The sequence below is a fragment of the Narcine bancroftii genome, chromosome 3 (assembly GCF_036971445.1).
Source record: "Narcine bancroftii isolate sNarBan1 chromosome 3, sNarBan1.hap1, whole genome shotgun sequence".
In the NCBI taxonomy this organism is placed as follows: Eukaryota; Metazoa; Chordata; class Chondrichthyes; order Torpediniformes; family Narcinidae; genus Narcine; species Narcine bancroftii.
In genome coordinates this window covers 103138852-103165550 of record NC_091471.1, presented here as the reverse complement: position 1 = coordinate 103165550, position 26699 = coordinate 103138852, and the positions used below count along the sequence as shown (strand labels likewise).

The window sequence follows — 26699 nt, the reverse complement described above, 5'->3', positions numbered from 1 at the left end:
ATGATCCTAAGGTTTGGACGATGTCTCTTCAATGTTTTATTCTTGTTTCTCCACCTCATAATGGCTTCACTCTCTTTCATTGGTCCTCGTGTTGAAAAAGGGCAACTACGGACTCCAAAGGTGATCAAAAGCTTAGATGCAAGCCTAGCTGTCTTATGCCTGCACCAATTAGGCAATTAACATCCCTGAGTAAGAAAAAACACTTGTGAAGTCAATTTCCACAAATATTTTGTTGCCAAGAAATGAAGGGACAGTGTATAAAAGTGCTGTCATTTCTACATGGTCAAACCTAAATGTATCCAAATAACCTTGAATAAAATTTGGAATGTGCACTTTAATTACATGTGAATTGTTTGATTACACATTTAAAACTGTGGAGCACAGGAAAAAAATGAAGGTAAATAATGTTTTTGTCCCAAATATTATGGAGGGCACTGTATAATCCTGAGATTCTTTTTCCTGTGGACCAGGCAGAATTCCTAATTAATCGATAGTGTGAAAAACTACTCAATAAAAGATGCATATACAAGAAAGAAATGTGAACAAACTGTGCAGTTCTGAGTCTCTGAATTTTTTTGTTTAGAAGTCCAATGGTGGAGGGGTAAACACCTGTTCCTGAACCTGGTGGTACGAGTCTTGAGGCACTTACACCTCTTTCCTGATGGCAGCAGTAAGAATGGAGCGTGTGTAGATCCTCGATCATTGCTGCTGTTCTCCAATGGCAGTGCTCAATTTTCCTCCGTGGTGAGGAGGGTTTTGTCTGTGATGTACTAGGGTGTGTCCACTGTGTTTTGTAGGACTTACTGCTCAGAGGCATTGGTGCCCCCCATAACAGGTCATAATGCAGCCAGTCAGTACTTTCCTCTACACATCTAGAAGTTTGCCAAGATGCCATACCAACCCTCTACAGATTCCTAAGAAAGTAGAAGTGCTGACATTCGTGTGTTGGGTCTCGGAAAAATCCTCAAAGATGGTGATTCCCAGAAATTTAAATTTGCTTGCCCTCTCCACCTCTATTCCCCCTATGATCACTAGATCGTAAAGACTGGATTGTCAGTCTTTGTCTCCAGAGTTAGAGGTCTAAAATTAGAGGGCATTAATTTAAAGTGAGAGGGGAAAGGCACCAGTTTTTGCAGAGTGTGATGGATATGTGAAGTGAGCTGCCTGGGGATGTGATAGAAGTGAGCACGTGTTTATCGCACCAGCAATGGAGTTTTGAATCCACTGCTACTTGTTAGGTGCTTGTGTGTTCTCCCTGTGACAGGCTGGTGGGTGTAATCGGATGGTGCAGACTCATGGGCCAAAGGGCTTGTTACCATGCTGAATCCCTAAAATTAAATTGTAGTGTTCAATTACATTTAAAGGACATTTAGACAGCTATATGGGTAGGAAAGGTTTGGGCCAATGTAGGCTAATAGGAAGGGCTGAGAAAAACACATTGGTTGGCATGGACGAGAGACTGGAGGGTCTGTATCTATGTTGAGTGAAATATTAAAGTATGGAGACACTCATACCTTGAAGGGCTCAGGCCTGAAATGTCAGTTATATATCTTTACCTGCTGTGGAGGCTGTGTGACCTGCTGAGTTCCTCCAGCATTTGTTTTTACTGTGTCTGTTATACAACTCTAGCTCTTTAAAATAAAACAATGTATACCAGAACAGCAAATTAGCACAATATAACTTTTAACAATCAATTTGTTCCTATTTTAGCTTTTTTAGTTTATACTCCAATACGGAGTCATTCATTGGATGCTGCCATTGAGAATTCTTCCAAAAAAAACTTTGGCTCCAACTATACATTTCAAGTCAGAGCAGTAAAACACTCCTATAGTGTCAAGAATTTAAAACCACTTTCTTCATCTGGTACTCAGACTTGTCACAGAGGTTGGTTTCAAATCATACAGCCCAAGGCCTCAACATAAATGTTTATGCAAACAAGATATTCAAAGGTTTTTCAAAATGTTTTTTGAAAGGTGCATTTCTTTTTTTTCATCAGTTTTGCTTATTTAGGTCAAGTAAAGGGTATTCAGACCCTAATGTTCAATGAAAGCCATTTACAGAAATGTGTTTCTTGGAATAAATGGTGCTGGGGGTGGCTGAAGAAAATAGCCTCAGGATCATTTTCAGACCTGTTTTGTGTAGATTATGCTCAAGTTAAAGCAGCCTATTAATAATTTTTAATGAAAAGGCTGAACGGTTTAATATTTAACCGTTAATAAGTTGACATTTACAATGTTCCTTTCATAAAATTCCAGTTCTCACAGTCAAGTCCCAAGGGAATTCTTCACATACTGTTTATTCCGTGTTACAATGTTTTGTTAAATAATTACAATGGCAGTTCTTTGAATTTACAATTACTTGCAGAAATGTGCAATGTAGCCAAAACAAACTCAACATTTCAAATCTTTAAGTGAAACACAAAGGTCTGCAGACATCGTGATTGTAGGAAAAACACAAACATGCTGGCGGAACTCAGCAGGTCACAATGTAAAACCAATCTTTTTTGGGCCTGAACCCTCTTCAAATTAAGAGGAAAAAAAGCAATAAACAGTTGGGAGAGAAAAGAATAAAGGGCTGGGGGCAGAGTGCAGGCCAACAAGCAAAAGGCCATAATTGGACCTGGTCAAGATGAGAATCGATTGGGGAGGAGAGTGTCTGTACGAATGCAGATCTTGTGGAAAGGGGACAGGGAAAGAGAGAGGCAGAGCTCGAGGAAAGGAGACATGGGATAGGGGCTAACAGAAATAGAGGTCTTAGTAAGTGCCATTGGATGGGAGGGCCCCCAGATGGAATAGGAGGAATAGTTCTTCCAATTTGTGAATGGTCTCAGTCTGGTAGTACATGAGTCAATGGACAGACATGTCGACCTGGGATTGGAGCAGGAAATTGAAATATCTTGCTACTGAGAGATCCCTACTATTGCGGACAAAGTAAAAGTGCTCAAATAAAACCAATCTCTCTGATGTAGGAGAGGTCACATTTGGGAGCATTGGATACAATTGATGACCCCTGCTGTTCATGAGTGAAGTGTTTCCCCAAATGGTGGTGATGAAGGTGTGGGCATGGACAAGGTGAGGGCAGATGGGGCCAGGGCAGATGTAGAGTAATGGAGGATATATGGGTGAAGGTTGAGTTGATGGTAGTAGCGGGAAGCCATATTTTCTGAAGAAAGACAACTCAATGATCTCACATGGATGACTCATCCTGAGATTAGATGCAAATGAGTCAGAGGAATTGTGAGAAAGGAATGGTAGAAAGTATCTGTCAAGAGTTTGTCTCCTGAGATGGAGACCAAGAGATCAAGAAAGGGGCAAGTGTTGCAAGAGGTAAACCAAGTTAATTTGAGGTAACGTTGGAAGCAAAGTGGATAAAGTAGATGAGCTCATCATGGGTGCATGAAGCAGCATCAATGTAGTCATCAATGAAGCAGTGGAAAGGATGAGAAGCATGGCCTGTGGAAGTTGCAGCATGGATTGCTCTGCACAGCTGCAGCCCACATGGGTACCCATGGCTATCCCTTTGATTTGGAGAAAGTGGATTTATTTAGGGTGAGGACAACTTCTGCCAGCTGAAATAGGGTAGTGTTGAAGGGGGACTGGTTGGTTCTGTTATCTATCTATGGAGTCGTGCACTGCAACACTGAGACCACCCACAAACTGGAGAAACAAAACCTCATTCCATCTGGACATCCTTCAACCAGACAGTATTAACATCGACTTCTCCAGTTTCTGTTAGCCCCCGTCTCTCCCCTTTCCCCCCCAACTCTGTATTCACAGAGCCGCTCCCTCCCCTGATCAATTCTCACTTTTCCTTTTCTGTCCTCCTCTCCATATCCAATTATGGCCTTTTGCCCTTTTCCCTGCATTTCTCCCCTTCTATTCAGGCACCTGCTTTCATTTTGCACATACTTTGTAGAAGTGCTAAGGCCCAAAGTGTTGGTTATATATATATTTACCTCCAATGGATGCTGCTTTCCTCCAGAATTTTATTTCAGATATTTAACACGCTCCATGCATTTGCAAACAATCACACCAAACCCATTATCTACTCTTGCAAATATTCTGGGAAAAAATCTATTTCTAATATTCTTTATTCACACTCAAGATTCTCTTGACATTTTCTGCTTGCAAGTTAGGATTTAAATCTCCTAGCTTGGATTGTGTCGTACAGTACAAGTTTCAGGTGTCTATTTTTATTGTTTCCTGATGAAGGGCTCAGGCCTCAAAATTTAGTTACTTTTTAAACTTGCTATGGATAATGGGTTACCTCCAACAGGTGTATTGCAGTTAGCCCCAGCAGATTGTCTTGTTTCACCTCGTGTAAGCTATCCACCTTTAACACATGCTTCCTGTTCCAGAACTAGTTCAAATGCGCATAGAAATGCAAGCCTCTCTCCTGCGGCCCTTCACCAGCCAGGTTTCAATTTGTTTTACCTTTTCAATATTTTTATTATCAAACATAGGGATAATCAAGGTTTAATATTTGAGTAACATTCAAAATGTGTTTTACAATTAAATGTCAGTTTAAATTTTTGAATCAATTTTCACAGCACAGTATAATTGTAAAAGGTGTGCAGGAACATGGATTAGTGCATAAATCCTTGAAGGTGGTGGAACATGTTGAATAAGTCAATAAAGCAAATTGGATACAGAAATGGTGGCATAGATTACAAAAGCAGGGATGTATTATTGAAACTGTAGAAAACACTTGGTTAAGGCAAAATTGTGTATTGCATCCAATTCTGGTAGCCACACTTTTTAAACAATGGCTGCAAGGAGGATTTCAGCTGCAATATTAAACTGAAAAAGCTGGTGAGCTGGGCAATATTGTCACTGGTTTAGATGACAAAGAGAAAGTGTTTCCAAGATGGTAGGCACAGTCACTAAAATTTAGCCAAAAGGAAGAATCTTTTTACTCAGTAATTATGATTGAGAAATTTGAAAGAAATGTTCAGGGGGAATGGGGGGTTGGCATGAAATGGATTGTTCTAGTTAACTGTGAAAATGGTATTATTTCCACTACCTTAAACAAGTCTAATAGTACAAAATATTGTTGTTTCCATTAGTGATCATTCTACTTTTTCCAATGAAGCCTAGATTTAGTTTTTCCAATTTTAACTCTTTAAACAGAGTTGCATATGGAAGGCTTTAAGCATTCAGTTCCCATGTGCCTTTTCACAATGCAATATTTTTCAAACATGTTATTTTTTCTTGATATTTCACAAGTTAAACCTATCTAACCATAAAAACAATTTACAGTACGGAAACAGGCCATATCGGAAAATTTAGACAGAAATTATCACATGAAATCCCCCTCTAAACTTGTCATCGTAGAAAAGTTGGATGAATAATTAAAAAGCAGAATAGCCTTTCCAAAATTGTTTTCACAGTTATCTATAAGATTAGCTGATGTGAACAATTCCAGTCGATGGGATTCACCGGTCTTTAAGATTTCATGCATTATATGGCCAATATTTTAAAAACAAATATACCAAAGAATAATTTTTAAAAATATAATTAATAACCCAAATGTTAATTGAAATAATCTTATTATGTACAGATTCAAACTTTTGATCTATTGAGCTGTAATAAAATACAGTACAACTTCATTATCCAAAATCAGATTCTCCAAAATCATAATTTATCCAAAATTTAAAAAACATTTCAGATAAATGAAGATATCCAAAACAGATCAGAAATCCTCACTTATCTGAATTTTTTTTTGGAGACAAACTAACGTGGGACGTCTGGCAGCAGCACAACGGACCTCGTTGGGGAGGTGTTGGTGTTTGGCAGCGGCCAGCATTTTTTTTGGTGAGAATTAAACATTATTTTAATGCTTATAAAGCCATTTCTTCTTGTTTGTTGTTTAAACACTGTTACAAGTGATTTGCTGTTGCCACAGGGCTGTTGTTTTAAAAAAAAGACCAGTTCTGCAAAAAAACTGTTTATCTGACAAAGGCCAGGTCATGACGATTTTGGACAATCAATGTTGTACTGTATATGAAGACCGTAAGATATGCACTCATGCTTATCGCCAATAACCAAATCTGTTCCATAATTTAGCTATCCAAATAAAAATCGCTTTGATTTTTAAAAAAGATCAATTTAAAGAACAGCAAAGAAGCTGCACCATTATATAGCTACACTACACATTACATTTTATGGAAAATACTGAATGAAGGAATTGACTACAAACCAATGATCTCAGAATAACATTGTTATACAAGAATGAAGCACAAAAAAAAATTGATTATTGAATATAAGTATAATTTTTAACTTTTTTTGTTAGTAACTTGTGCTTGATAGTCTGGAATCACTGGTCCAAACTGAATGGACTGGAAAAAAAATTAAGAATTTTCTGCAGTTACAAAAAAAATGCAAGCAAGTCCAATTTTATCAGATTGGTCTCTGGTTTGGAATATTTTAACTGTCCAAATCCAGTGGGAAAGAAGTCATTCAAATGAATAGGGGCATAACAGCAAGGATCAAGCAATGCCTGTGAGTATACCCTTTAGCAAATGAGGATTAGATCTTTTCTTTAATGTGATTGTGCTATTTTACATTTTGTTTCAATTTTTGTTTACGAAGATGGATCTTGTATGTAAACTGTAGCAAGATATCCATTTTCTGTAGTTTCAATAATTGAGCAATGTCCCTATTATATAGGAAACTTCATGACCTCTTCCGAAATACAAACCGAGTTATAGTCAAAAAGAACCGTACTCCAGTTCTTCTGCCATTCAACCAATTTTCATTAGAATTCATGGGAAGAACTTAAGTTCACATTAGCTCTGGCCAAACCCAAGCTCCTCTTCTCCTAAAATATTACATTTAGGATTTGCAATAATTTTAAAATGACCCTGTACAACAATGTTGATAAACCACATACAGCAATGGCAAACTCAGAAGGGATACATAATTTCCTTCAGAATTTGTTTGAATTTTGTTGACATTGCCATTTTCCATTTGATTAATAGAGCCCACCTCACTGACAAAAGACAAAGGAGGAAAAATCCAACACCCAACCCCAACCAACCAATTTTCCCTTGCAACCGTGCCTGCCTGTCCCGCATCGGACTTGTCAGTCACCAATGAGCCTGCAGCAGACGTGGACATACCCCTCCATAAATCTTCGTCCGCGAAGCCAAGCCAAAGAAGAATAGATTTGTACCATTTTGTGAAAAATCTAACAATTAACTATTGAAACCTTGCTTTTGTTTTGACAATATTTCCCTCTTAAATTCTAAAATTAATATTAATTGCTTTCACTCAGATTTTTGTATACATTTTAACATCTGTTACTGTTCTTGAAATAAAGTCTGACTTTTGGAAAACTAAAGTGTTACTGATAATACTCAAGAAAAATGGTTGTTAGAAAGGAATTTAATTTATAGAAATTAAACCTGTTGGTTAATTCTAAAGGAAGTTTTTCCTATTTAATAGATAAAGATTCGTTAATATATATAGTTCATTTCCTGATTTAAATCACCAATCTGCTGGAAAATAAGAGCAAACCTTTTATTGAGAACATTTTCGTCACTATTCACAAACGACGATGGCTATAATAGAGCAGTTAGTGATCATAATAAAGCATTAAATTGACCTCTTTTCCCATGAGCCACTGCAATAGTGCACAAGAGTCATTCATTCCTCAATTTCTTGTAGATTTTAATCCTTACAGCATAATTCCACAGGGGTTATTGGACGTTTGACAGCCTGTATTTTTGCTTTTCACCTGGACTCGGAAGAGTGTTCCATCCGCACACATGCAGAGTTTGTACCGCTCCCAGCCATCGTCTACCAGGAACTCACCATTTGATGAATTTGGAAGTCGTGATGTGTTGATCATCACAGTCCCATTAAGAATAATGCTGTTTACCTGAGTAAGGAAAGTCATTGTATTGTGCTTCAGTATAACCAATCATTTTGGAAAATATTAGGAATACAGCATCTACATTATGAGAACAAAAATTACTAGTGTGAAGCTATGGAGTTGTAAATCAATAAAGCGTTCAAAATTTATACTTGTATTTTCATTTTGCCAATTCTCTCTTCATTGCATTCTTGATGCTTCTAACAATCAGACACTATGTAAAATCAATGGACTGTCAGTTTTTTTGCAATGATCCCACAAATTTCTTTCTTTCAGCTACCTAATTTATATCTCCATTACAAACCATGGTGTAAATTACTGGCCGATCTAGTAAGAGTTTAACATTAGTTAAGTAAACATTCTCATTTTGGCAATACATACTCTGAATGATTTTGAAAATGTTTAATTCTGCACAAACTGTCAATTAAAAGAGTGATTCAAGTGATTTTCCACACAAGTTATTATTTAGATAACATTACCAAAAATCTCTGCACTTACTGCCTTGAGTTCCATATTATCCCTCATGCGAAATTCAATGGTCTTGCCCATGATAAAAACCCCTTCATTTCCACGTACAATCACCCGGCCACCAGAAAGAATATGAAGATCTGTGCTATGATTGCTTGTTATCTGTAAAGTTTAAATTTCAAATAATATTGCATATTTTTATTCAATGTCAGCATTGAGTATATTTATTTCCTGTGAAAAAATATTAAAATTTACTAAAGTGTATGGCCAATCTGGTACCAACTTCTGCAATAATGACTACAGAATTAATAGATAATTTTCTTCTATTGTGATCCATCAATAAGTGTCCATAAACATAGAGAAATGTGATATCCACAGTACATCACATGACATTGTAATTTATATGTTAAAATAAACATGCATACTTGTCAATTTACTTTGTGTCAATATCGATATATATGCAATAGATAAATGCCAAAACAGTGATACAACTATTTGGACACTATTTTGACAAATTAGGTCAACAGTACATCAAACATAGGTGAAATGCAATTGATTTTGTTTTAAGAACAGCTATTTTATATATTGTGGAAAGAATGGCATTAGAGGAGAAAAATCAGTAAGGTCAGAACCTGCTACAAACAATTTCTAATTACGTTCCATTATTTCATTAGTTAACTATCTTACAGAGTGAATAAGATTAGAAGCAAGTTGCAAGATGAGATTGTCTATTTTTAATGGTATAATTAAGACTAGGATATAAAATGGTCTGCATATTTATACCATTTTTCAAACATAGCAGAATTTGTCTATGTGCTTCACGTCCACTTGAATTATAGTCTCAAAATTGATGGTTATTACTGAAACAGGATCTAGAGATACAACATGGAAGCAAAAAAATATAAAGTTTCATAAAGAAAATGCAGCTTGAAACCTCTACTTGAAAATTAAGTCATTCCAGTAGGAAGAGCATGGCTGTGATACGTGGAATAATGTACTGCATCTATTTTAATGCAAGGAGTCTGACGTACAACAGATCAAGACAAGGAGTTAAAAAGCAAATAGGAAAACAAAACCGTTGGAGGAATCACCAGATTAAAGTTTATTTACCATCTGATTGTACAACAGCATTCTCAGGTCCTCAGTGCAAAAACACATCTAAACACACACACACACACACACACACACACACACACACACACACACACACACACACACACACACACACACACACACACAAAAGCAATACACATGCATATACACAAATAAATATTTAACAATAAATAGTAGCATCCCAGAGGATTTGTATGAGCAGTTCATTTCAGCCATGCAGCGCCCATATAACTAAAATTTCAGGTCTGAGCCCTTCTTCAAGGTATGAGTAAAAATGTGCCTGAATTGAAAGATTGGAGGAGCACAGGCCAACAGGCAAAATGCCATAATTAGACATGGCTGGAAGGTCAGGAAAGATGAGAATTGATCAGGGGAGGGGTATGGCTCTGTAAATGCAGAGCTAAAGGAAAGGATACATTGGGAAAAGGAGATATGGGGGCAAGGGGGCTAACAGAAACTGGAGAAAGATGATAATGCCATCTGATTGGAGGGTGCACATACAGAATGAGGTGTTGTTCTTCCAATTTGCAGGTGGTTTCAGTCTGGCAGTGCATGAAACCATGGATTGATATGTCAGCATGGGAATGGGGTGGGAAATTGAGATTGTTTACCACTGGGTGATCCCAGCTATTGCAGTGGAGAAAGCAAAGATGCTCAACAAAGCAATCTCCCAGTCTCTCTGATGTAGATTCGGCCACAATGAGAGCATCAGATGCAGTAGATGACCCCTGCAAATTCATGAGAAACTTTAATTCTCTTAGAAGGACTGTTTGGGCTCCCAAATGGTGATGAGGGAGGAGGTGTGGGTGGAAGTAACAGTTTTTACACAAAAAACAAAAATATATTCATACCCCCCCCCCCCATCCCCAACCTTTAATTGCGCTGTTACTCCTGGGGGAGGAGGGGGTTCATACAGCTGTCTTTAAGAATGGCTGCTTTAGTTTGAAGAGAGACGCAAAGTGAAATAGGGGATGGAATTTCTGAAGTGATCCAAGAGGGCTGGTTAAAACTCAGAAATGCTGCAGGAACTCAGCAGGTCTCACACCATCTATACCAGGAGGTATAGATATATAACTGATGTTTTGGGCCTGACTTTTGTGATTCACTCCCAGTGCTAGACCCAATCTTAAGGAATCTAAGAAAGCATGTCTCTGTGGTACAGCATTTGGTGCCTGTAACTCTAGGTTTTAAGTTAATTGGGAAAAAGGGAGAAGGATGGTCTGGGAATTAAGGTCTTGAATTTGAGAAAGGCCAATTTCAATGTCACAAGAACTTGCAGAAGGAGCAGATATTTGCAGAGTAATTCAAAAGTGAAATGATGAGAGTTAAAGTGTGTTCCATATAATGGTGGAAATGCAAGGACAACAACTCTCAGAGATAGCAAGAGCAGGATGAAGAAGCAGCATGTGGTAAGGAGAGAGTAAAAGTAAGCTATGTGACCACAATTCATGTGTTAAATGTGCACAGTCTGAAGTCGATGTTATATGTAATAAAAATGCAGCAATGATTAGGTATATAAATTTACATCCACTATTGTGAAATAAAATAATTGTTTTCTATCATTTTGGGATATTTAAAATTTATTATTAACAAATTCTAAGCACACATGGCTCCAGTCAATAAACAATAGACAATAGGTGTTGGAGGAGGCCAATTGACCCGTCGAGCCCAGCATTTATCGGATCATGGCTGATCTTTCTCTTTCAATAACCAATCCCAGCCTTATCCCCAACACCCTCAACTCCCCTGCCCGCAAGAGCCTTATCCAACTCTCTCTTAAATCTATCCAACGAATTTGCCCCCACTACCCTCTGTGGCAATGCATTCCACAGACCCACAACTCTCTGGGTAAAAAAAATTCTCCTAATTTCTGTCTTAAATGGCCTTCCCTGTATTCTTAAACTATGCCCTCTAGTTCTAGTCTTTCCCATCATTGGTAACATGTGCACTGATTTCACCCTGTCAAGTCCTTTGATAATCCTAAATACCTCAATCATGTCTCCCCTTCTAAACTCCATCCACGTATGACAATCCTGCCATCCTGGGAATTAACCTCATAAATCTGCGCTGCACTCCCTCTATAGCAAGAATGTCCTTTCTTAAATATGGGGACCAGAATTGGATGCAATACTCCAGGTGAAGTCTCACCAGGGCCCTTGTACAACTGCAAAGGGGCTTCTCTACTCCTATACTCCAATCCCCTCTTTATGAAAGCCAACATACCATTCGCCGTCTTCACTGCTTGCTGAACCTACACACTAGTTTTCAATGACCGGTGAAGTACGCCCAGATCCCTTTGCATTATTCCACTCCCTAGCTTAACACCATTTAAATAATATTCTGCTCTCGTTTCTGCCTCCAAAATGGACAACCTCGCATTTACTCACATTAAACTTTATCTGCCATCTTTCCGCCCACTCCCCTAAACTGTCCAAGTCCCCTTGCAATTTCCTGACATCCTCCTCGCACTTCACACTACCACCCAGTTTAGTGTCATCTGCAAATTTGCATATGTAGTTATTAATCCCCTCATCCAAATCATTTACATAAATGATAAACAACTGAGGACCCAACACCGACCTCTGCAGGACCCCACTTGTCACATCCTGCCATCAAGAAAATGACCTGTTTATCCCAACCCTTTGTTTTCAATTTCTCAACCAAATATCTATCCATGACAGCACCCTACAACCTTGATTTTGCAACTAGCCTCCTGTGTGGGACTTTATCGAAGGCTTTCTGAAAGTCCAAGTACACCACATCCACTGGCTCTCCCAAGTCCATCCTCCTTGTTACGTCCTCGAAAAATTCCAGGAGATTAGTCAAGCAAGATTTTCCTTTAAGGAACCCACGCTGACCAGCACCGAGACTATTATTCCTTCCTAAGTGTTCTGCTATTTCTCCTTTAATGATGGATTTCAATATCTTCCCCACCACCGACGCCAGGCTCTCTGGTCTATAATTTCCTGTATTCTCTCTCCCTCCCTTCTTAAAAAGGGGTACTACACCAGCCACTCTCCATGCAGGCACTTCCCCCGAATCCAAAGAACTTTGGAAAATGTCAACTAGTGCTTCCACAATTTCCAGAGCAACTTCTCTAAGCACCCTGGGATGCAGCCCATCAGGCTCAGGGGACTTGTCAGACCTCAGTTCTAACAATTTGCTCAAAACCACCTCCTTCTAGATCTGAATATCCATCAGATTCTCTCTTTCCTTAGGTGATTTCACCAAGTCTCTAGATACTGCTTGACCCCTACCCCTTGTCTGATAAGAACCTTTATCCTCCTTGGTGAAAACAGATGCAAAGTATTTGTTAAATTCCTCAGCCATCTCCATGTTCCCATTGATAATTTCACCTTTCTCCATTTTTTAGGGCCCAATTTTGGCCCTAACCAATTTCTTCCTTTTTACATAACAAAGAAGCTTTTGCTATCCCATTTCATATTACTTGCCAATTTACTCTCGTACTTCATTTTCCCCTCCCGAATGACTTTCTTAGTTTATCTCTGTTGTTCTTTAAAGGCTTCCCAATCCTCTAACCTCCCACTCTGCTTTGCCATCTTATCCTTATTTCTTTTGGACCTGATACTGCACTTGATTTCCTTTGTCAATCACAGCTACCATTTGCTCTTCGTAGAGCCTGTCCTCCTCCTTGGAATGAATCTATTCTGAATCCTGTGAAAAATGTCTCGAAATACCTGCCATTTTTGCCCAGTTGTCCTCTCAGCTAGAATGTCCTTCCATTTTATTTTGGCTAGCTCCTCCCTCATAACTGTATTGTCACCCTTATTTAGCGGTCGCACTAATGTTTCTGAATACCTTTTCTTTTCCCTTTCCATTTGCAGATTAAAAGTAATTATACTATATATAGTTACTATTACCTAATGGCACCCCTACCTCAAGGTCCCTTATTAACTCCACGTAATTTCACAGTATTAAGTCCAGAATCGACTTCCCCCTGGTAGGTTCCATCACAAGTTGCTCCAAGAATGTATCTCGGAGACATTCTATAAACTCATTCTCTAGTTTTCCCACACCTACTTGATTTTCCCAATCCTAGAAGTTACAATGAACACTCAGCCATATTACAATGCTGCAAATAGTAGAGGGAAGTAATGGGGTTGAGAGAGGACTCCTGGGTTCACAAACCTTTTCTATGACCCAAATAGCTTAGATTCACTCTTGCAGTCCTCAAGAACCCCCTCATATACTAGCACACACAAATGTGGCTGCATCCCACAACTTGCATGCACAGGGAAGCTCGGTTTCCTCCAACCCTATATTCCAACTCGGACATATGCACATATGCTCATGTGCACCAATAAATGGGCAAAAATACCACTGATCCTCTTATTGTGAGTCTATTGTGTTTTATCATGAATATATTTGATCTACATTTGTGTAATGCCATAAGTGCAATGTCATTACATTTATGGCTGATGCTCTTTAAAAGGTAGGGGAAAACTCCCAAGTTGAATGCTCACCCTTTCAGTAGATGCCTTCAGTACATTTAGTGTCTTCACACCTTTAGGCAAGTGAAACTCATGAGTATCATAGTCAGTGCTGAACACAGTCTTCTGGGTCCGGGGATCAACGAAAGACATGCCAATATCACTGGTAATTGAAGTTTTGTCTTTCTCTACACTAAGTTTGGTTGTTCCCTGCTGAAACACTACCTAAAGGGACATAGAAATAAACATTATTAACACAAAGGCACATTAATAGGCAAAGCAATCCATTGCACACAAATTTGGATTTAATTTTGTCACCCTTCAAGTTACCAAATAAATGCCTAAATATCTTGGTTGATACAAAAGCACCGTTCTTTTGAGTAGAATCCACAAGTTTTAATTTACAGCTATCAAGCTGGGCTTATCTTACAGGATATAAAAAAAAACACTCCATGATACTCCTGCCAGCGCACATGTACTCAAGAACTATTAGGAAAGATAAGGATGCAGATCAATGCTAACAGGAGAGGGAGAGATACAGTGCCCTGCATAATGTTTGCAACAAAGATACATTTTTTCCTTTATTTATTCCTGTGCCCAACAGTTTTAAATTTGTAATCAAACAATTCACATGTGATTAAAGTACAGATTCTAGATTTCATTAAAGGGTATTTGTGTACATTTAAGTTATAACATATAGAAATTACAGCACCTTTTATACAGAGTCCCCTCATTTCAAGGCAGCATAATATTTGGGACACAGCAATGGTATGTATATTAGTCATGATAGGTATTTTGTTGCATATCTCTTGCATGCAATGACTGCTTGAAGTTTATGATTCATAGACATCACCAGGAGCTGAGTATCTTCTCTGGTGATGCTTCTCTAGGCCTCTACTGCAGCCATCTTTAGTTCCTGTTGTTTTAGGAGCTTTGTCCCCTGAAGTTTTCTCTTCAGCATATGGAAGGCCTGCTCAATTGAATTTAGATCAGGTGAATGACTTGGCCATTTAAGAATTTTCCAATGTTAGCTTTGAAAAACTCCTTTGTTGCCATAGCAGTATGTTTTGGGATCACTGTCTTGTTGTAGGAATGAAGAGCCATCCGATGAGTTTGGATGCATTTGCTTAAACTTGAGATGTTTACAAACACCTCAGAATTAATTTTGCTATTGGCATAAGTAGTTACATCATCAATGAAGATAAGTGCACCAGTACCTGTACATGCCCAGGTCATAACATTCCCATCAACTGTTTCACAGATGAGGTGTCATGTTTTGGGTCTTGGGCAATTCCTATATGCCTCCAGACTTTGCCCTTGCCATCACTCTGATACGGGTTAATCTTGATTTCATCTGCACACAAGATCTTTTTCCAGAATTCTGCAGGCTCTTTTAAATACTTCTTGGCCAACTGTAATCTGGCTATTCCTTCTGTGGCTAACTAGTGGTTTGCATCTTGCAGTGTAGGCTCTGTATTTCTGTTCATGAAGTCTTCTGTGGAGAGTAGTCATTGACACATCCACACCTGCCTCCTGAGGAGCATTTCTGATCTTTCGGACAGGCGTTTGATGATTTTTCTTCATTATGATGAGAATTCTTCTATCAGTGGCTTACCAGTCCCTTTGCAATTACTGAGCTCATCTGTACACTCTTTCTTCTTAATGAAGTTCCAAATAGTAGATTTTTGCTAATCCTAAGGTTTGGGTGATATTTCTTACTGTTTTATTCTTGCTTTTTAGCCTCAAAATGGCTTCTTTGACTTTCATTGGTATAACTCTGGTCCTCGTAGAAAAATGGGAACTACAGACTCCAAGAAGCATGCTAAACTTGCTACAAGTGCTGTACACGCCCATGAAGCAATTAACATACGTGAGTATTCACAAACACCTGTGAAGCCAAATATCCCAAACATTATGGTGCCTGAAATGGGAGAACTATGTATTAAAATGTGCTGTAATTTCGACATGGTCAAATCAAAATGTATATAAATAACCTTGAATAAAATCTGGACTGGACATTTTAATCACATGTGAATTGTTTGATTACAAATTTAAAACTGTAGAGCAAAGGGGAAAATAAAGGAAATATCTTTGTCCCAAACATCATGGAGGGCACTGTACACTTGGTGGTCTCATCAGCATTCAATTACAGTGGGTGATAAGTATTTTCCTTTTGTATTCTGTTGAAGCATTTGATGAGTATTTTCATAGTCTGTCTAATTACAATATAATTTTTTTAAAACCTTTAACACATGTATACAGGTGAATACTTCTAGCTGATGGATCAGAATAGAACAAGGAACAAATTTTAAAATATTTTTCCTACTATCACTTCAATAAGTTTGAGTCTTTTTATGGGCTTGACTTAAAAATATTTTTAAAATTCAACTAGAATGTACAAATACGTTTCCTTTGTTGTAGTAATAATTTATTTTAATCAGGAAATCAAACCATATCAAGTGTTATTTTTAATTCAACAAACACTCTCTCGGACATCTACACAGATAGTGTACAGCACTTGTTTCTAATACGAGTTAGTTATTTATTTGAGACTGCAATCATAAATGTTACACATGTATGTTATCCACCAAATCACAGCTCCATATGGATGGAATTGCCTTGGAGGGTTGACAAAATAAACTTCCTCACAGTTGACTAGTAAGAACATCACTGTTACTGATTCGCTAGAAAACTGGTTGCAGTTAACTTCACTGTATATTTTCATAATAATGCAATGGATGAACAGACCAATGCTATATTGATTCATGTGTATGCCAACTCTCCATATCCATTTTAGGCTTTTGATAGTCTTCTTGCTTAATTAAACACTACTAATGTTGTTTATCCTTCATTCGACTAAAATACAGAATATTAAAATTTCAGCTTACTGGCTGATTGTTACCAGTGATCAACAAGTCTTCATCTCTTCTGCCTCCCACTGTACTCTTGTGCATGGGATACACGATTCCCATGTCAGACTCCTGTTTGAACCGCAACAAGCCTTCCTCGTGGAACTCCATACTATCACAACCATTTGGGCCAATTCGAATTACAGCCCAGATAACAAGTGTAATCTGAAATATTAAGAATTTCATTAGCTTTGCTCAAACAGACTAATGTATCTATGGAACAATTATCTTTTTAGTCATGTAACTAGTTACACGAGTAGAAAGATAGTTTTGCTTTTCTTATTAAACAATTTTAACTTACCGCTTCTTTGCTGATTGTTTTTAAACTGAACCCCTGAAAATACATTCTGGAATGGCATTTTTTCTGGCTTCCATTTTAAGCACTTCTTGCAATTGAGAGCCCCCACACATACAAGCTACTAAATTGTCTTGCAAATTGGTTTCCTAGCAACACAATTATTTAACATAGGTAATGTCATGACTTTACAACTCTTTAAAACATTGAGAAATTATATATCAGACTAAAAACTAGTGGATGATCTTGAAGTAGAGGAAGTTGTATGAACAAAGGAAAAGCAAAACATGAAGAGTTTCAAATGGAAGGGATGAAAATTTTAAATGCCTGTTTCTTCTTACTCTCGAATGAATCCAATATTCTACCAGGGCTGGAAATATAATAAATGTGTAAATAATTAAACATAAAATACAAATATAACAAAGGGCATTATGTCTCAGGTTACAGAATAACATCATGCCTTATTTGTGACACTAAAAACCACTCTCACCTTACTGGTTGTCATATAACTTTAAGTAAAGAAAATCTCTTCCATAATAAGGAGAAGACCAAAGCAGGAGATAGAGAGGAAAGACAACCACACTTTGCACGCATTTATACCATGCTATAGGACACATCAAATGTTAGTGGTAGTCACTTGAATGCATGCATCAAGACAATATTCTGGATATAGAAATGAAGTATGTGCCAGCACAGTAACCATAGCTTGCAAGGAAAAATGATTTGCACATTTACTCAAATATTACTTCATTGCTACGACCGATATTTTACAGGTGCTTTTAAGGTTAAGTTCCAAATCACTGTAAGGCAAAATCACTTCAACAGGTTTATGGCAATGAGAAGCCGCAGATTTTCTAATATTTAATGGAAGTATGAGAAAGTTAACTCTTTTAAATGTAGTACCAGGATTTTAGATGCTATAAAGTGGGAAAACAGACCTTTTGACCCAGAATTCATGTTGACAATTAATCACCTATTTTTAAACTAATCCTATCTTAACCCATTGGATTCTTCTCACATTCCCATCATCTTCATACAAAGGGCAATTTGGCAGACAATCAGTCCACACGTTTGGGATGGGGGAAGAAACCAGAGTACCCGAAGGACACCAAGAAGATGACAAGAAATATGTGCAAAGAGCACTGGAGGTCAGGGTTGAATTGGGTCTCTGGTTCAGTGAGGTAGCAACTTGACTAGCTGTGATGCCTCAGAATAATTCTCAAAATATTTTCAATCTTGCATTTATATCAATGCAACTTTTTCAAAATATTGCCTAAATAAAATACTTACAATTAAGTTAATCACTGCCAGGATAAACAGAAGGGCAATTACACAAATTGCCAGATTACCCTTACGACCTCGCAACCCTGTCCTGTGCAGTCTTTCTTCATCAATGGGAACATATCCAGCCTTAAAGTTGCTGTTGTGCTCCTTATTTATAGTTCTACGGTCAACTGCTTTCTCGTGCATGGAGCGACGCACAGGGCCATTTGAACTCTGGAAAAAATAATGCCCAAAATGAACATAGCAAATAGCAGACCATTGTTTCTGAATTGTTCCTATTGTGTTTTCCTCTCAATCAACTTAGACCTTTCCTGAGCATCTTAATTCAAAATGCTCAAAATTGAGGAATATTTATTGAAGGTCCAAGTTATGGATAGTATGCTGGTCTTTACAAGTATTCAGTCTGTGTATCTTTATTCCAAGATTGTGCCATACTACTACAAAGCACGGCAATAAAGCAACATCTTTTAAACTGAATAAACAAAATATTTCTGAATAAAATTCTCCTCACCACCAAAATTTTAAAGACTTTGTGATTTAATAGTGCTAGAGAATAAGAGCGACCATGGGAATACACTTGATTGTATGGAAACAGTTTACACAGGATGCAGCTTTACAGGAAGTAAATGCGTACCACACATTTCCCCATCAGTTACCTTTTAAATCAAAATCATTCGACAATGATTACATTAACTGCCATAAAAATATGTAGTGTATCACTCCTCACTCTCACTACGAGTTAACCATTTTCTGCTCTTGGATTTTATATCTCCTCCAAAATAGTCTGCATGTGGACTGCAGTCTCTTCTAATTTATTTTTAAATCAGAATGTGTAATTCCATCACAGAAATTAGCACAGGTTCAAAGCGTTTCCCGTATGCCACATTTGGAACAAGAGTTCAAGCATGGAAGTAAGAAACCAAAGGATTACAATGAGTTGCAGGCTTCTCTTTTTTTTCCAATCTCAGCATCATGCTGTGCTTCAGTCCCCTCTGAAATAGAGACCTGCTTGGGGATAAAACTAAAATCAAACTAGAATTCTCCTGGCTATTTCCAGGCTGCAAATCCTATCGCGTTCCACAACTCTGAGTGCACTGAGCTATAAAAAGCCAGCTCAACCCAATTTGACTCCAGTCCAAGAAATTATAAATGTGCTGGAGAAACTCAGCAGGTCACACAGAATCCATTGGAAGTAAAGACTGACCAATATTTTAGGCCTGGGCCCTTCAAGATTACTTTTTAATGTCCAGCCTGACCTTTTAGATGTGTGTGCGAAATCCAATCCCCAAAGCACACAGCAGTTCAGGTGAATTTGCTCCAAGTTGCCAAAAGCTTACATAAAAACAATTTCATTCTTAAGGAAAGTAATAAGCAATATAATTTAATTATTCATCTTGCATTCCTCAAGGGCCTGACAAGATATTCTTTCAGACCTTGAAGGAAGATAATGTAGAAATTTCAGGGGCTCTGGCAGAAATATTTAATTTAGTCACGGGTGTGGTGCCAGAGGATTGGAGCTCATGTTGCTCCATTGTTTAAAAAAGACTCCAAAAGTAACCCTTGAAATTATAGGCCAGTGAGCCTCAACATCAGTGGTAGGTAAATTATTGGAAAGTGTTCTAAGAGATCAGATATACAATTATTTGGATAGCCAGAAACTGATTAGGGATAGGCAACATGGCTTTGTGCATGCTAACCAATCATATAGTTTTTTTGAGGAGGTTACCAGGAAGGTTGGCTGTGGATGTTGTCTACATAGACTTTAGTAAGGCCTTTGACAAGGCCCCACATGGGAGGGTAGTCAGGAGGTTCAGACGCTAGGTATTCATGGTTGTGAACTGGATTTGACAGTGGCTGGATGGGAGAAGCCAGAGAGTAGTTGTGGATGATTGCTTTTCAGATTGGAGGCCTGTGACTAGTGGTGTGCCTCAGGGATCAGTGCTGGGACTATTGTTGTTTGTCATCTTTATCAATGATCTGGATGATAATGTGGTAAATTGGATCAGAAAATTTACAGATGACACAAAGATTGGAGGTTGTCATTTGGTGACCAGAACTGCACGCGATACTCCAAAAGTTGTCAAAACTTACAGAGGGATCTTGATTAGCTGGAAAAATGTGCTGAAAAGTGGCAGATGGAATTTGTTGCAGACAAGTGTGAGATGTTGCATTTTGAAAGGATGTACACAGTGAATGGTAGGGCAATGAACAGTTCGGTAGAACAGAGGGACCTAGGAATACAGATACATAATTCCTTGAATGTGGTGTCACAAGTGAATAGGGTTTGCCTTCACAAATCAAAGTATTGAGTATAGGACCTGGGATGTTATGATAAAGTTGTTTAAGACTATGGTGAAGTCATTTTTCGAGTATTGTGTGCATCTTTGATCACCTAACTACAGGAAAGATATCAATAAGTTAGAAAGAATGCAGATAAAATTTACTAGCATGTTGCCCAGACTTCAAGAACTGAGTTACTGAGAAAGGATAAACAGGTTAGGAATTAATTCACCACAGGAAAATGAGGGGAAATGTGATAGAGGTATTTAAAATTATGAGGGGGATAGACAGAGTAAATGTAGATAGGCTTTTTCCATTGAGGGTAGATGAGATACAAACAAGAGGACATGGGTTAGGAGTGGAAAGGGGAAATGTTTAGGTGGAACTTCTTCAGACAGAGTGTGGTGGGAGTGTGGAACGAGCTGCCAGCTGTGGTGGTGAATGTGGGCTCAATTTTAACATTTAAAAAGAATTTGGACAGGTACATGGATGTGAATGGTATGGAGGGCTATGGACTGGGTGCAGGTCAGTGGGACAAGGCAAAAAATGGTTTGGCACAGACTAGAAGAACCAAAGGGGCCTGTTTGTTCTATGTAGTGTTCTATGTTCTAACATAAGATTTGGGGGGAGACATCAAGGGTGGGTTTTTTTAATATATAAACACAGAGAGTTGTGGGTGCCTGGAATGCCTTGCCAGGGATGGTGGTGGAGGCTGAAATAGTAGGGACATTTAAGAATTCTTAGGCAGGCACATGGATGAAAAGAAAATAATGGGTTATGAGGTAGGAGAGGTTTCTTTTTTTAAAGGAACACATGGGGTCATAGGTAGACAGTGTTATGAAGGAAACTTTTGGCATCTTGGCCTTCATAAATCAAAATATTGAGTACAGGAGTTGAGATGTTATGGTGAGGTTGTATAAAACATTGATGAGACCAAATTTGGAGTATCGCGTGCAGTTTTAGTCACCAAATGACAGGAATGATATCAGTAAGATTGAAAGAGTGCAGAAAAGATTTATTAAGATGTTGCCAAGTCTTCCGGAGTTGAGTTAAAGGAAAAGATTAAACAGTTTAGGACTTTATACCTTGGAACGTACAGGAATGAGGGGAGATTTGATAGAGGTTTACAAAATTATGAGAGGTATAGACCAGTGGTTCTCAACCTTTTTCTTTCCACTTACATATCACTTTTAAGTATTCCCTATGCCAAATGGTGCTCTGTGATTAGTAAGGAATTGTTTAAGGTGGTAGGTGGGTGGAAAGAAAAAGGTTGAGAACCACTGGTATAGACAGTGTAAATGGAAGTAGGCTCTTTCCACTTTGATAAGGAGAGATAAATAGAAGACAACATGGCTTTAGGGTGAAAAGGGAAAGGTTTAGGGGGTAACATCTTCACTCAGTGCTGGGAGTGTGGAACGAGCTACCATCTGATGTGGTAAATGCGGGTGCACTCTTAAGTTTTAAGAATAAATTGAATAGATACATGGATGGGAGTGGTCTGGAAGATTATGGAATGGGTGCAGGTCAGTGGGACTAGCAGAATGATGTTCAGCACAGACTAGAAGGGCCAAATGGCCTGTTTTCTGTCCTGTAATGTTCTATATGGATTGGCACAACATCGAGGGCTGAAGGGCCTGTATTGTGCTGTAGTGTTGATAACCTGGCATTTCCAATGATCCATAGAGAACATGAAATGTATGTGCTAGCCAATGACGTATGGGAGAATTCATCATCTCTATTTGAAGATTCCTTGATAAACTTTACAAGATGAGCAAATAGCACGGTATTGATCATCATTTGCCAGGTCTTCCGGAGCTGAGTTATATGAAAAGGTTAAACAGTTTAGGACTTTATACCTTGGAGCGTATAGGAATGAGGGGAGATTTGATGGAGATTTACAAAATTATGAGAGGTATAGACCAGTGGTTCTCAACCTTTTTCTTTCCACTTACATACCACTTTTAAGTATTCCCTATGCCAATTGGTGCTCTGTGATTAATAAGGAATTGTTTAAGGTGGTAGGTGGGTGGAAAGAAAAAAGTTGAGAACCGCTGGTATAGACAGTGTAAATGGAAGTAGGCTCTTTCCACTTAGATAAGGAGAGAAAAATAGAAGACAACATGGCTTTAGGGTGAAAAGGGAAAGGTTTAGGGGGTTTAGTCATTTGGTTTGAAGACACTTTGTTGTGCACTTCATCTGTGGACTCAAAAGTGACTTTGCAGTCCTAGTCTGGAAGTGCAGTCTAGCACAATGGAAGTCCGTTGTAATAACTGTGGCTGCTGCTCTGCGACGCTGTTCATGGCCTTCCACCAGTTTTTTGGCAGCATCTGTCTTCGAAAGTGGTGAAGGTTTCATTGCACAGGGCTCACCAATGGGACCTGTCAGCAGTTGCAGCTTCTAGTTCTCTTGGCAGATGCTACAGTAGTGTAGGGTTTCCTTCACAGCATCTTTACAGCGCTTGCATGGACGACTTTGAGGTCTCTTTCTGGTCTTCAGTTCACTATAGAGCAGCTGGCGAGGCAATATGGTGGTCGTCCATTCTGATGACGTGTCCCACCCACCATATCTGGGCTCTGATGATCAAGGACTCAATGCTGGTGGATTTTGCACAAGCCAAGACCTCCAGGTTAGAGACACGGTCTTGCCAACAGATACCAAGAATGGAACGGATGGCGTGAATGTGGAATTTCTTCAGTTGATTGATGTGACGTCTCACATCCATATAGGAGAGAAGTGATGACCACAGCTCTGTAGGCTTTCAGCTTTGTGGAGATATAGACATTGTGTTGATGAAGCACTCTGGTACACAGCTCCCCAGAGCCTGGCTAGCCTTGCTAATGCTGGAGTCAATTTCTTTGTCCAAAGACCCATCACTCGAGATGATGCTCCCCAAATATTTGAAGCTGTTTACATTTGTCAGCTGGGTGTCAGGCTAATAATGCAAAAACTGTAAAGTGGGAGGCAGCTTGGAGGTTTTGGAAACCAGATCGAGAAAAGCAGTCCATTTTGACTTCCCCTTATTAAAGCATCATCAACTATGTCTCAGGATTTCACTGCTGACATTAGATAGGCTCTCATAACAACAAATATTAGTATTGTTCATAATGGCATACTTCTCTGGACCATCCTTTTCAGATGGCTGGAAAAAAAAGGCAGTTGGAACCATTCAACCCAATCAACAATTTTAGATCAGCAACAAATTCTTATGAAATAACGGCCACATCAATCTCACAAGATTCCTAATGGAAGGAAGGAAGGAAGGAAACAGTCTCCCTCAATCTTTGCCATTTCACCAATGCTTAAAGTACAAACTCCCAGAATCTTCAAACACCTGTCTTCCAATTTCAAAAGGCAAATTTTGTTTATCATCTTAAAATTAATGGGATTAACAAGGAATTTTTTTTCTTGTTAAATCATCATACATTATATTATGAATTTAAGAAATGAAATGAATTATTTGATTCTATATCCACCACATTGCATTCCAGATCACCACCGTTCCTGTGGAAAAATGTTTACCACATGCCACTGAATTGCATTTAAGTACACTACAAAATTGCAGTGAAACACAAATGTCTGCACACTGTGACTGTAGTAAAATCACAAAAATACTGGAGAAACGCAGCACCATAGGAGGTAAAAATATATAACCAATATTTCAGGCCTGAGCCCTTCTTCAAGGTATGAATAAAAAACAGGCAGACAGCTGTACAGAAAGGGCTGTGGGAGGAGTGAAGAAAGGGCAGTGGAGGAGCAAAGGAAGGGTAGGGGAGTAGCAAAGGAAGGGCAGGGGAGGAGCACAGGCCAACAAGCAAAATTGCACCTTATGGCTGGCAAAAGGAAATTTTGTAATATTACATTTTCTGTATTATTTTATTATATGACAATAAAGGAATCAAAGGCCATAAATGGACATGAATAAGAGGACAGGAGTGGAAAGGTGAGAATTGATCAGGGGAGGGGGTGCCTCTCTGAATGAGGAGTTGGAGAAAAGGAGACAGGAAAAGGGAGAGACAAACAGAGCTAGAATAATGAAGAGATAGGGAAAGGGGAGGGGGAGATGAGTGGGGGGGGGTGGGGTAGGCCAACAGAAACTGGAGAAGTCAATGCTATCTGGTTGGAGGGTGCCCAAACGGAATACGAGGTGTTGTTCCTTGAATTTGTGGGTGGTCTCAGAATGACAGTGCATGAGACCATGGCAGCATAGGAATGAGACAGGGGAATTGAAATGGGTGGCCAACGGGTGATCCCCGCTATTGCACCGGACAGAGCCAAGGTGCTCAATGAAACAATCTCCCAGTCTGCACTCAGTCTTTCTGATATAATGGAGCCACTTCGGGAGCACAAGATCACCTCAAAGATTGTTGTTTCACATGGGGCCCTGAATGATGGTGAGGGAGGAGGTGTGGGCACGTACTGCATTATCTGCGATCACAGAGGTAGGTACCAAGGGGTTGATTGGTGGGAAGGGAGGTGAGTGAGGGAGTCACGGAGGGAGGGGTTGGATGGAGAAGTTGGTGGGGTGAGGAATCCTGACCTTGTGCGTGGAGGAAGCCAAGTCAAATGCGTGGGTAACGGAGCTGATGGGATCAATGTCAACGAATTGTTCAGATTTCCCTTCCCATCTTCGCAATCCTCTCTCCTCACCCCCAGACAGCTCCCCACTCTGCACCCCCTCTCTACCCCCAGCGCACACCCACTTCTCTCTCCCCCACCACGCCCACCTCTCCTCAACCACGCCCACCTCTCTCCCCCACCCCTTTCCCCCACCCCGCCCACCTCTCTCTCGCCCTACCCCAACCTCAGCTCTCTCTCCCTAACCACCCCACGAAATCCTTCCCTTCGCTGCATGGTCCTGTCTCCCTGGCACACATCTCTACGCCGTGTTCTCACTCCCACTCCTCTTTGCTGCAGCTTTCTCCCCCACCTGCTCCGCCGCCATCTTCTCCATCCAGCAGCCCCGCCCCGGCCGGTACCACCAGCCGCCTCTGCCGGGGGGTGTTCGGCCGCCTGGACCGCCCCGGCCGGTACCACCAGCCGCCTCTGCCGGGGGGTGTTCGGCCGCCTGGACCGCCCCGGCCGGTACCACCAGCCGCCTCTGCCGGGGGGTGTTCGGCCGCCTGGACCGCCCCGGCCGGTACCACCAGCAGCCGCTGCCAGGGAGGGGAGGGGGTGACCTGAGTAAGAGAGTATTTCAGTCCGAAACCTACTTCCAGGGCTGAAACCGGCCTTTCCTACTCGAGGTAACACTGGATTAAAACCATTTTGACCGGGATGAAGGCGGATTTGCTTCCACTCCGGTTCTGCGTGCTCTGGGCTGGCTAATGGGACCAAAGTGGGAACCAGCCTCCAGCTGAGGCTGTGCCCATGGGACCAGGGTACGGCGACTGCGCTTCTGATCGGGGCAACAGGTGCGTGACCTGCAGGTTCTATTTCTTCACAATTCCCCTCCTAATAAGAGGTTCTACTTCAGTGCAACGAGGCAACCACATGGTTGATCCTAACTTATCCCTCAAATATGCTCTTAATTGAAAATAACAAAAGAGTGTTTTGAGTTATTCCATAGTTATATCTCAATTGCTTAAATGACATTAAATGACCCCTTTCTTCAACATTCATAATCCCCTTGCGAAACCAAATATCCAAAAATTGATTATCTTTTGAAAAGAATATAAAAGGATTTTGAATCAAAGGCATTTTGGGTGCTCTTATGCCAATTTCCTCATTTATTTTTTTCCAAATATTGATCAAATGCTTCAGCCATGGTGTTTCTTTATCATCAACTCTTCTCATCCTTTCTTCTCATCAGGCTCCAAATACAGCTGTAGGTAGTTTATCTTTTTTTGGAGGCATTTTTACTGTAAAGTGGAAGTATTTAAAAATATTTTAAAGGTATTAATTAATTTAAAACATTACTTAAAAGATTTTTAAAACTAATTGACTAAAGGAGTCAGGTCCATGCATGTTGATCCCCACCATGGTGATGTTCCCCCCCTCCATCCCCCCCTCACCCTTTAACCTCGA

General features: G+C 39.5%; 1 protein-coding gene across 1 annotated transcript; it reads right to left on the bottom strand.

Moving 5' to 3' along the window:
• Window positions 1–7506: 7506 nt before the first annotated feature.
• Window positions 7507–25674, bottom strand: sgcb (sarcoglycan, beta (dystrophin-associated glycoprotein)). The gene is made up of 6 exons (XM_069924676.1): window positions 25603–25674; window positions 18402–18608; window positions 16796–16981; window positions 13941–14132; window positions 8374–8505; window positions 7507–7881 (listed from the first exon to the last, which is right to left on the bottom strand). Exons 1-6 carry the CDS (start codon window positions 25624–25626, stop codon window positions 7678–7680), a joined length of 945 nt encoding a protein of 314 aa, XP_069780777.1. The 5' UTR covers window positions 25627–25674; the 3' UTR covers window positions 7507–7677.
• Window positions 25675–26699: the final 1025 nt, after the last annotated feature.